This window comes from Mus caroli, chromosome 6 (genome assembly GCF_900094665.2).
Source record: "Mus caroli chromosome 6, CAROLI_EIJ_v1.1, whole genome shotgun sequence".
Taxonomy (NCBI): domain Eukaryota; kingdom Metazoa; phylum Chordata; class Mammalia; order Rodentia; family Muridae; genus Mus; species Mus caroli.
This window is the reverse complement of record NC_034575.1, coordinates 26,316,045-26,328,867: the sequence shown is the minus strand read 5'-3', so window position 1 is coordinate 26,328,867 and position 12,823 is coordinate 26,316,045. Positions and strand designations below refer to the sequence as shown.

The 12,823-nt window shown below is 37.9% G+C and overlaps 1 protein-coding gene across 2 annotated transcripts in view; it reads right to left on the bottom strand.

Annotated features, from left to right (window-relative positions):
• The window catches only part of Mkln1 (muskelin 1), a 111,439-nt gene that overhangs the window by 26,877 nt on the left and 71,739 nt on the right, over positions 1–12,823 (bottom strand). For both annotated transcript variants that reach the window (XM_021164743.1, XM_029478299.1), the window contains exons 11-12: positions 7,315–7,536; positions 3,799–3,928 (exon numbers count right to left, since the gene is read on the bottom strand). In XM_021164743.1, coding sequence (XP_021020402.1) covers positions 3,799–3,928; positions 7,315–7,536 — 352 coding nt within the window. The remainder of the gene's footprint in view (positions 1–3,798; positions 3,929–7,314; positions 7,537–12,823) is intronic.

Genomic DNA, 12,823 nt, shown 5'->3' with positions numbered 1-12,823 from the left:
GTGGTAAACATTCCCTCCTCAGAGATGCTGTCCCACATGACTGCATCTTAAGGGGGCCTCTCTCAGCTACGCATCAGCAAAACACGCAACTCGCAACTCGTTTCTTCACAGCACTAAGGAGGCAGCTGCAGCCAGTCTTCACTGGAATGTGAACTTTTTGAGTTAGCTTAATCCCTGGGGTCCTCATGTAGACCCTTAGTGCTTAAAACAATCTTTGGAAAATGGAAGTCAATGAACTATTTGAGGAGAGAGGGTCTAATAAACCTTAGATGCTAGTAAACAATCAACAAATGCTGTTAATTTTTTTTTTTTCTCCAAGACAGAGTTTCTCTGGCTGTCCTGGAACTCACTTTGTAGACCAGGCTGGCCTCGAACTCAGAAATCCACCTGCCTCTGCCTCCCGAGTGCTGGACCACGCCCAGCAAATGCTGTTAAATTAATTGGATGGATTTGCATGCTCTGTGTGGTTAATTCCCTGTAAACCAATTAAAAATTAAACAATGCACAGCAAACATGTAATTTTAATTTTGGAAGAATTGACAACTGCAGTAACTAGTGAATGAGACAACTTGCCTTTCTATTACTTTAAGTTCATAGCAATAAAACTATGATAAAGGAAAAATCATCACAAAAAAAATCTATGTAAAATTTAAAATGTCAGAAAACAAAACTGGATACAAACACCCTTTTTAAAGATTAGGAAGTGATGCATCAAATGTTAATAGATTATCTCTGAATAGTTGGATTGTTTTATATCATCCTGAGTTTTGTTGTTGTTATTGTTTTAGAATCTCAATCATGAGATTATTACCTTTGTAGTTACAACAAAAAAGGCACAAGAGAAGTGTCACAACTTGGTAGTCATAACTGATTAAAGATAACAACGTTGCAAATGACTACATAATTGTTACAAATTTAAATGTTTTCAGATTATAACCATTAAATTCATTACAATAAAAAATTTTAAGTAGCCTTGTTTCCACTCTTATTACTCTGTGAGACTTTTTGTTCAGTTTTGGGAAGTGGTGCAGTGCTCTGAAATCTTCAGTCTCGGCTCTATCACCATGTAGTTGAATTATGTTCAATCATTATCAGAATCTTACCATCAATAAAAGATAATCTAGCATACAGTAAGGTCGAAATAACTACAGCTGCTGGGGCTGGCATGAAGCTTAGGCCCTGAGAATGGATACAATCAATCAATACATCTTTAAAAGCCTACTTTGATCTAGAACCCCTGTGCCCTACTGGTGCTCACTGGGCCACATCTTGGAAATCCCCCTTTGTTTTTCTATGTTGGATTTTCTTTTTTTTTTTTTTTTCTTAGCTTCTGTGTTTTCTCTTTTGATACTTATTGTTTTGTCAGTATATAAAGTATCTTTCTAAAAAAAATAGTACATAAAAGTTCTATCAGTTTCCTATCTTGAGATAACGGCTATTTCCAACCCTTTTTTGCTTCATACCTGAAACACATGCTTCCCTAGACTCTCTAGTGAACCCTGGTTTCACAGTTCTAGCCAATGAAATCTAAGCAGAATCCCACTGGGAATTGCTAGGACAAATTTTGCAATCCCTGCCAGCCACCTTTAGAAGGAAAGGAATGTTTGAAGTGCTTCTAGGAACTTGTCTCCAGATAGCTAACACTTTTTACTAGAGACAGTGCAGCACAAGAGGGAACCTGGGGGCTGAATCACGGCATCAGTCGCTGATGGTCTACTCTGGACTTCTTGTTCTTAGAGAGATGATTCTGCAACTGTTTAAACTGCTAAGACGTAGGTCTAGAGGGTAAACATGGATTTAACCAGTAGATCTAAAAATAATTTCCATTTTGGCTACAAAAATATCTCCAGTTTAGTAACTTTTCCAAGAAGTTTCTTTATCTTGTACTATCTAATGGCACTGAGAGTTTCTATGTCCTTCTAAGTGCTGTTTCCTTCAGTGCAACTCATTTTGTTCTAGGAGAGTTTAGGAGGTCCTCTTTCTAACTGAATACAAAAATGCAGCTTCATACACAATGATCTGCCTCAATGATCTGGCAAGTAGACTTTTTGGTCTTCTGAAATTTAACTTTATTTTATTTTATTTTATTTTATTTTATTTTATTTTATTTTATTTTATTTGTAGAGGGCCATTTACAATCTGAAGATCAGTGTTTTGGGTCTGCAGAAATTTTCAAATATTTATTTCCATATCTTCCATTTACTTTGTTTTTTACGGTTGGGAAGACTCTAGGGTTGCAGGTCTGTAGCCCTGGCCATTGAATCAGAGACTAGGTTGTAAGACTGTCCATTTTACTGGTAGTCACAAAGAACAGAACACAGCAAACAAACCTCTAGCCTAAACTCCAGTAAGGAGGGTATGAGTACAGATCCTGAGAGCCAAATGACTACACATTTTCTCCTTTAGTGTTAGGTTTTAAAGAAACTACCTTTTCTTCTTTGAGATTTTTATTTCAATTGTGTGTGAGTAGATAGGCCACTTGTCATACATTATGTCTGCAAGAAGTCAAGAGGGTAACTTCTAGGACTCAGTTCTCCTTCCACCATGAGACCCAGGGATAGAACTCAGGTCGTCTGGTGTACAGCACAAGGATTCACCCACCGAGCCAGCTCACTAGACCAGTCTTTTTCCTCTTCTATGTAAACAACTTTAATTAAAAGAGGGTTACTCTAACATAGTGCCCATAAATGACAACAACAACATATGTATTTGTGTGTGTGGATATAGATGTGTGTGTTGGGGGCGGGGGGGGGGGGGGTAAGGGGGGGGGGGGGGAAAGTGTTTGGGGGGGTTAGGGGGGGGGGGGGTAAGGTGTGTGTGTGTGTGTGTGTGTGTGTGCACACGCATGCGCACACGCATACCTGTGCTTGTTGGTGCCCGTGGAGGCTAGAGGTCAACATGGGGATGTTTTCTTCTATTGTTCTCTCCCTTACCATTTTCTGAGACAGGGTCCCACTGAGGCAGCTAGACAGCTGAGCAAGCTCCGATGATCTGGCTGTTTCACTCCCCCAGCACAGGTGTTCCAGACACACATCACCATGCCTAGCTTTTCAATGGGTGCTGGTGGTCTCAACTCGGGTTCTCAGCATGTGTAGCAGCATTTTACTGACAGAGCTACCTTCCCAGTTCCAACTTAGGTACTTTAAGTTCATTTTGTAAAAGCACCATCGATAAGAGAGTCCCTTTTCTATATGGCAGTTAAAATGAAAAACAAGCTGATCTAAATTCTAACTCCAGTGCCAAACTGGGCCTTAATCAAATCTACTCTTCTGGATATAGTAATCATAGGTAAAGCAATTACTGTATGGGTTAACTGTTAATTATCAAAATGAGACTTTTAAAAATAGCGTGTGCAGTGTATTACTAATCATGCCAGGACAATGGACATGAACCTGGTTGGTAGAGCGCCACCTTATGACTAGGAGAGCCTACTTAGATGATAAGCTTGCACATTTGCCAGGCAGACCAGCCATACTCCACTGTGCTCCTGTCTCAGCTACAGGTCACTACAGTGACCACAGCGAGCAGACTGCATCGGCAAGTGCGGACGCTTCTTCACAAAGCCTGCCTGCCCCAGGAAGCACAGACACACACGCTTACTTCAGAAATTAACACAGCATATTTTCCTTAAAATAAGGAATAGTAAATCACGTATTTTTAAACAGTGGAATTAGACAGTTTTATTCCTTTAATTTAGAATTATTTCAATTAAAGTAGAGAAAGTATGAAGGTTACAAAGAGAAGAAAATGGACATTAGTTTTCTATAATAAGCAGTTAAGCATAAGAAATATTCTTACCCATTCCAGAGTCTTTCTTGGTGCCATCTGAAATTATGTCTACATGATCAGAGTCCACATCATAACTAAAGAAATCATTCAAATAGGTCTTAGATCTCTGGCCACCAAACACATATAAGCAACGGTTTTTCTAAAATAAAAAGGAGAGAAGGGAGCTGTCATTTCTAGTGAAGTACTGAGAATGGGCCTTCACACTTTACATCCCCACAAGAGTGGTCTCCCGAGTGAGACCACACATCACTGCTGTGCTCAGATGAAGAGGAAAGAGGCAGCTCTCTCCACACTACCACTGCTAAGGTATCCCACTAAAGCTGAATAGCAAGGCTGCTGCCTTTTGTAGAACTATGAGAGCACAAGTAAGAGTGAGCAAGCAAGAAAGAAATGTGTTTGGATAAATCAAAACAGAAGGATAGCTACCCATACGGAAGAAATCTAACTTCTTACCTCTGAAATAAAAACCAGAGTTCTCAAAAAGTACCCTGACTTGTAGTTTTATTTTATAACCATATGCATGTTTTGTTAGAATATTAAACTTAGAAACAATCAAAAATGAAAAATCTATCTGTATAAGAGCTATGGCTTTATACATAGAATTCTAGCCATACTCAGAAATATTGTACTTATTTTTAATTTAGTTTTCCATAATATACTCTTATAGTCTAAGTCCTAAATTAAAAATTCACCAGAAAGCAATTACTTTGGAAGCACAGTGAATTTGTTGTCAGCTTTGATAGGTGGAAAGTTTCACAGATGAAACATACTGTAATACACATGAAATAAGATTTTAACCATAAAAGATATACAAATACAAACATCAAAGTCAATAAGCAAAAGAAAAAAAAAACTTGTATTAGATTTATTAGCAAGAATTCATGACTTGCCCTTTTGCCAAAAAAAATAAAATATGTATATAAGGGTAAAGAAGAAGCTCCTAATAGCTAAAGACAGATTTAAAAAACAAAAACAAAAACAAAACAAAAAATAATTGATTGAAAGAGACAGCATTTAATCTAAAATATGTAATAAAAAATTCATGAGCTCATAATTATGATACTTCTTATGACTTCACTGGTTAACTTTGGAACCTGAATCCATTAACATGCAAATCTACAAAACAATCAGACATCCATCCATTCGCTTACATTTACTTATTTTGAGACAGAGTCTTCCTACATAGCTCTGGCTGCCCTAGAACTCACTGTGTAGGCCAGAGTGGCCTGAAACTGACAGAGATTCCTACTGTCTCTGTTCATAATAAAGGCAAGCACTACCACACCCAACATTCACTTAGATTTTTTTAAGATAGGGCTTTTCTATGTGTTCCAGACTAGCCTTGAACTTGTTGTGTGTAGCTCAGGTGCATGGTCTACATGTCTTAAGTCTCCAACGTGCTACGATCACAGGTGTGCATCATCAGGCCTGGCCCAAATATTATATGGTTTCATTTTAGAGTAACCAAACAATTCGTGACATAAGGATGATATTTTGTTATTCTTTAATGCTAAAGTAGAATTATAGTTAATAAATTCAGAAGAAACAAGAACATCAGAAAACCCACCACTTTGTGATATCTAATGAACTCTAGACGATAACTATCAATGGCTGCTGAAAGCAATAGGTAAAATATTATAGGAAATTTCGTAAGTGATCAATCAAACTAAAAATTCCTAAACCTCTTGGTACATATAAAAAAACATTACAACTAGACATTAAGTGCCTGTTGATATTCTATGATCAGAGTATTGGTGACGGGCTGATATGTTTCTTCTTGGCTTCCCCCTGAAAGGGTAGCGAATACAGATCAAGCCTCCAGAGAGAAATAGCTAGCTTATAGAAAATATGATAGAGAAACATATTAAAAGACTCATTATAATAACAGTATAATGAGTCAAATGAGGATGAGAAACATCATAGATTATCAATGATTTTTTTTTTTAAAGCAAGAGTAAGTAGTGTGTATATGGAGAAAATAAAGGTGTAGGTACTGATAGGGATGGAGAGAAATACAGTGCACAGATATAATGGGATCCTGACCTCAATAAACCAATTCTGAAAAAACATCACTCAGTATCAGAACAACACAAATGCAGACTAGGCACTATCAATATACTGCTTTTGTTGTGGGTGGTATGACAATGGTAAACACCATTTTTAAGTTTGTGTCAGTCTGTCATACAGAATAGTATCATTTGCAGGTGCAGTTGTCACAAAGTGTCAGCACAGGTCCTCATCCTGATGGCCTCAAAGTCCTTTAGGTTTGCAAATAATATATATATATATATCTCCTCTTAGGTACTTTAAATCATCTCTACATTACTATTTTTTTAAAAAAGATTTACTTATTTATTTTATGTATATGGGTACACTGTAGCTGTCCTCAGCCATACCAGAAGAGGGCATCAGATCCCATTACAGATGGTTGTGAGCCATCATGTGGTTGCTGGGAATTGAACTCAGGACCTCTGGAAGAGCAGTCAGTGCTCTTAACCACTGAGCATTCTCTCTAGCCCTCTACATTACTCTTAATATTAATATAAACTATAGGACACGAGAGCAGTTTTTTAAATAAAGTTTTTTTTTTAAGTCTGTACATGTTCAGTGGAGACAAACTTTTTAAAAATATTTTTCAATCCATTGTTCTTTGAGCCTGTGGATGCACAGCCCCAGATACGAAGTGTCTGCTAAATAAGGACGTACTAGCTGAAGTCCTCCTGAGAATACTCCCCACACAACTAAATGTGATAAGCCCTAAAAATGACAAGGAATGGTGGGGCATGCATTTAATCCCAGCACTTGGGAGGCAGAGGCAGGTGGATTTCTGAGTTCGAGGCCAGCCTGGTCTACAAAGTGAGTTCCAGGACAGCCAAGGCTACACAGACAAACCCTGTCTCAAAAAAAACCAACCAACCAACCAACCAACCAACGCCGCGCCTCCCTCAAAAAGAGACAAGGAATGAAGATAAGGTGGAAAAACTATATTACAAACATACAGATTGTTTACTGATCAAATGGACAAACCTGTACATGGAAATTCACTATTATATCCTTTGTTGTAATTCATATAATGAATATTTTTAAAACATGCCTGCCAAATACCACATGTTCTAATGCTTTGTTCATAAAAATAAGGATTTCATTATATGCTTCAAAAGTTAGTCTTTTTGTTGATTTTACCAATAAGGTGGTTAAATTCTACAAAATCAATCCAAAATTAAAAAAAAAAAGCCAAAATTATCTTTCTAGTTGCTAAGAAAAAGTTTGCAAATGATTAAGTCCTAAAACAGAGCTAACTATCCATTAGCTTGCCAGGCAGTAAGGTCAGTAATAAGAGCATCTAGCGTTATCTTCAGGAGTTTCTAAGCTGATGGAAATGACTAAGGGACAGCTCACTCCTGATGTTCTATTCTCTCTGTCACTACTGTATTAATCATTTATTTCTAGAACAAGTTTTGCTTTCTTACTGACTCTTTCCTATAAAGACACACACGACAAAATAGATGCACAGGATAGTCTTACTGAGTGGAACAGCATGCAGTGTCCAATCCGAGACTGGATGTCCTCAGGGCCAGCATTACAGGAGTCCTCTCGAAGAAGTTTCCAAGTTTGACACTGGCAGTTGAACGCAAACAACCCACTGAATTGTGGCTCACTGGCTCTGCTGTCATCTACACTGCCATTACACGTCAAAATCCTGCCACCAAACGTGTAGATCATATGCTTTTCTGAGTCCATACACATCTGTAAGAACAAAGCAACAGATAAAACAGTTTTAGTTTGTTCCATTCATATGTGCCAAAATGACATTAGTATATATGCTTTCACATTCTCAAAGAAACCCTGAACTTTGCTCTTAATGATGCTAAATACATGTCTTAATTATTATACACACATACTGTCCAGAAATTCAGGATAGTTTTCTAAACACCTTTTGAATTTTCATTCATCACAAAATTGAAATGAATATATCAAGTTAAGGAACTCTGTTTCTTGATGCTATGATATAAACATTTTTACCAAAGTCACAATGATCCATGATATACTGGTTTTCACTAGGAGTGCATAATGATCACAACTCTATGGATAGTTCATGATCATAAGCTCCTCTTAATCCTCCTTAGAAAAACTCTGACCTTTCAATCCTAGGAAAGCTTCTTATTTGAGATGCTGTCACTTGTTTAATAAGAGCAGATACCCAATATGCAAATTAGAGTGATACAGCTAAATTAACTTCTACATGTATTTTACAAAACTCTTCCAACTATGCTGTAAAATAATGCAGCAAGCGGGTAGTGGAGGCACCCCTTTAATCCTAGGCTTCTTAGGAGGCAGAGGCAGTCATATCTCTGAGTTTGAGGCCAGAACAGTCTACAGAACAAGTTCCTGGACAGCCAAGACTCTTGTCTGAAACAAAACAAAACAAAACAAAACCAAAAAACAAAAGACATCTGCAAACATATCTCCAGACTGATTTCCATAGTGTGAAGAACTCTACCTCTTTTTACATTATAAATTTAATTTTCATTGACTTAAGCTATTTGATTAAAGACAACCTTGATTTTTTTACATTCCTTCAAACAAAAATTATAGCCTTTTATAAAATAACATGAGGAAAGAGATGTTTGTTACAAGATATTAACAATCAAATCCCATCTCAAAGTCAAGCTCAAGTTCAGCTATGGAAGCTAAGTGGCATCCGAACTTGAAGAATATATTATACTCAGAAAGCATCGGTGCTTTCACTGAAGCACAGCACTGGCAACTACAAGTTTGATGCTCTTCTTCCACCGAAAACTGCTTTTGTCATATAATTACTTTTTAATTTTTATACAAAGCTATTTTAATAGTTGTAAAGGCCAATTAAAAAAAAACTACTGCAAAAAAAAAAGATTCTAGCCTGCTCTGTGTGTGTGTCTTTCTCTGTCTTCCCCACATTTCCAGCACACAGGACATGAAACAGGAATAACTAACTATACATTATGTATTCCTAAACTGATACATATTTTTTAAAATGAGAATCAATTATCAACAAATTTTCATCACTCTAGGCATCTTGATGCTGTTTACCCAGTTAATAATTAATTAGTTCTTCATTTTATATTTTTATTTAGTTTTTTTTTAATCTATTTTAATTTATTTTGAACACGTGTGCCTGTGTCTCTGCATGGGCATATACACACGTATGAAAAGTGCCCTTGGAACTCAAAAGAAGGTCTGGCTCCCTGGAGCGGACACTACAGGTAGTTGTGGGACACGGCCATGGGGGCTCGGGGCTAAACGTGGGTCTTCTGCAAGAGTGCATGCTTTTACCTGCCAGGCCATCTTCCAGTCCTATTTTGTACCTTTTAATCTCTGAAAAAATAGTTATAAAAACCAATGATAAATTGTGGTGTTTTTATAAAAATCTGTAAATTAAATTTGAACAACTAGTGGGTGTGGTGACATGTGCTTTTGATCTCAGCACTCAGGAGGCTAAGGCAAATCTCTTTTGAGTTTGAGGCTAGTCTCATCTACATAGTAATTTTCTGACCAGCTAGGGCTACAAAATGAAACCACCACCACCTCCCGTCTCTCTCCCCCACCACCCGGCCCCCCCATACACGATAAACAAAACCCTAACTGTTTAAAAGTTGGAAAACTACTTGTCTACTCTGTCAGGTTGATATTTTCTAAAACCCAATAAGCAGTGGACAGTCCCAATTTTCTTCTTCTATATTTTACCCATTTTCTAATTTTTTATGAATTATCACAGCTAAGTGCTATTTCATCAGACTAGAGGATACCCTGCTATTTAGTCCTAACCCATAACTCACTTTTGGCTGGGGGTATATATGTCTCCGGTTCCTGATTTTACTGGCTGGACATGATCTGGCTGCCGTCTACCTTCAGGAAAGCTTGCACGAACTGGTGACGTGCTGAAGGAAGAACACTGTTGTTTGCAGAATCATTGCCAATGTGCCCACTGTAATAGCACCTTTATCTGTCTGCTCTGTCAATTACCCACTTTGTTACAGAAAGAAGGCCAAGACAGAGATCTTCACAGGACTCTTTCCTGCTACTTCCTGGCTAGCTCACATTCCATTTACTAATGTCTTAAAGTGTTTATGTTTAATGGGCAGTTTAGTAAGAACTTTAACATTGGTTCACACGATTTTTTTCTTGAACACCTTTTTAGATGTTGCTCTTCTGTCTCTTGACATTTGCTACAGTCTAAATATGTGCAATGTCTCCCAAATGTCTACATGTTAATAATTTGGCTTTACTGACAGATGCTGTGGCCTTTGGAAGGTCATTAGACCATTAGGATTGTGAGCACAAAGAAGCCTGGGAGACTCTGATCTGCCCTTATCAGAATCCCAGAGCAATGATGCCACCTAGACTACCACATCCACCACCAGGAGAGAAAGTGAGTCTTTTCTCTAAGTGAAATGCTTCAGTTATTTCATCATAGTTATAGAAAGCCAAAACAGAACAGAAAGTAGATGTATACCCAGTCTCATTTTAATTCTAAGTGGCTTCATAATTTTGTCTAGTAACTAAAAATAGTGGTTTTAAATTTAGTGTTATTAATGTCTTAAGAGGTAGCTGGCTGGCTTTCATTTGATAGTCTTCTCTGTAATCCTTTCACAAATACATTTTATGTCTGTTTTATACTACTATGATCCCTATTCTTATTTACACTTATAAACAAGTCTCCATTTCTAAAAATAACGTATTCTTTGATTTTTATTGTTCTTTCTACACTGTGAGGTGAAGGTGTGTGTGCACAGAGTAAGTTCTCTCCTTCACCTTTCCCAGGGGCCCAGGGATTGAACTCAGGTCACCAAGCTTGAGTCACAAGTGCTTTTAACCCTGCGCCATCTTGTCGGCCCTCATTTCTGATTTGTATGTGGTTTCTTCCACCTGCCCTTACCATTTGGTTATCACACGTGCATTTTTCAATGTATACTTTGTGTGTAGTTATCTTCAGTTTCAGGCTTCATTATTTGTTAAACTGCTAGAATGCTGAAATAAAACTCTTACTTTTGTTCCAAAGAAAGTATTTTTCTCCATTACTTTCTTTTTCTTTTTCTTTTTTTTTTTTTTTTTGAGATTTATTTTATGTATGTGAGTACACTGTTACTGTCTTCAGACACACCAGAAAAGGTCAACGGATCCCATTATAGATGGTTGTAAGCCATGGGGTGCTGGGAATTGAACTCAGGGCCTCTGGAAGAGCAATCAGTGTATTTAACTGCTGAGCCATCTCTCCAGCCCCTCCATTATTTTCTTTAAAGTGTTCTCTAAAGATCTGGTCTTGTAACTGCTTATAATTTTTTACGTTTAAGTAAACTGGTTTTCCTTGGACCCAACAGCTTTCACAGAGTTGTTATGGAAGAGGGACAATAGGGCTTAAGGACCCTGGTGTCACTGAGCAGATGTGTGCTTCTGGGAAGCCATGTCTTGTCTAACTCTGGTTTAGAGGTGGTCTATCTTGAGGTGTCTGTATGAGTGTGATTATATACCAGTGAGTACATGCATGTGCCAGTGTCTGTAAGGATGTCAGATAATAACTTGCAGGAGTCAGTTCTTTCCTGCCATCCTGTGCATGCTGGAGACTAACTTGGCAACAAGCTCCTTTACCCACTAAGCCATCCCACCGACTGGCTCTCATGATTTGAGTCCTCCTAGCTCATTAGCTACTGCAAAGGAACAGTGTCGCCCCTGTCAAAGTGTTTCCCTTGTAGAAAACACTGCTTCTTCAGCATCATGTGCTTTCTGACACTGCTACAGGCTAATGCTCTGCCTCTCTCCCTGTGGCTGCTCGTTCTTGCCACTGAGGAGTCTGCTGTGCTACTACAGGGTCCCCTGCATCTCAAGCTCTCTTCATTGCAATTACAATGTGTGGGCTTTAGCACAAGAACCAAAGTTTTCTGTTGTTTTGGATTAAACTTACAAGGAATTGTGAACTTTCTCTGGCTCCCAATTTTTCTGGATACGTGACTTACATATGGTTTAAAAAACCTGTTCTGTTGGAATTCTCCTAGGCAAAGCAACAACATGAAAAGTCTGCGAGCTAAGCTGCCATATGCTCTCCAGAAATAAAAGTATTTGAATTTCAGTTTTTAATGTTAAAAATCAAAATGAGAAAATAATTTTAAACATGTCTTTATCTTTCCCACTTTCTTCTAAATTTTGAACGCTAAGTATTGAGCCCTAAAGCATCATGATACCACAAATGATTTTTGGAGTGTCAAAGACACAAGTTAGTAAGTTCTAACTCACTAAATAAAGCGTAAGCTGGAGGCCGAGACAGACGTCGCTAGCTCAGCAGCAGCACAGGCCATCACTGATCAGCTGAATTAGAACCAAAGTCCGGTTTCTTCCCCTCTCTGTTCTTCCACACCATGTAATCAGTTAAAAGCCTAGTATTATTTATGTAATACTAGCCAATTTCCAAGGAACATCCAATTTTATCAGTCAGACAAACAAATGTCATATACAACTTTGTGCCTCAGCCAGACTATCGCTAAGCTATTCTATTTTCAACCTATACATGTAATTTTTGAAAACTTCAGTACTTTTTTGGTAAAGTATTAACAAATTTTTATCAAACAGATAAACCGTTCCCTGATAATATCACCCGCTGATGTTCTGTTCTTAACCAACCAGAATCAGCCTAACATCTTTTGTCCCAGAAGAACAACCCCAAGGATGCTGTCAAGGATGAGGTTGGCTCTGAGAAACTCAATGAGAAAGGCCTGCACAGTTCCAATCTGAATGAGAGCACTGCCAGTTTTATTTTCCCCTACAGCACCTGACGGATGTAGTTGTTTTTCTCCATTCTGTACCAGCCACACATTAACAAAACTATAAAAAGAATTTCAAAGCAAAGCAAAATGGTCTACAAAGAAACAATAAAGGCTTGGAATTAGCTGCTATGTTAGACTGTAGGCCAAAGGTGGAAACCAGCACAACTCTATAGTTACTTCCTATTTCCCAAGTAATACACAACACTAGCTGATACAGTGGAACAGACCTTAAGTCT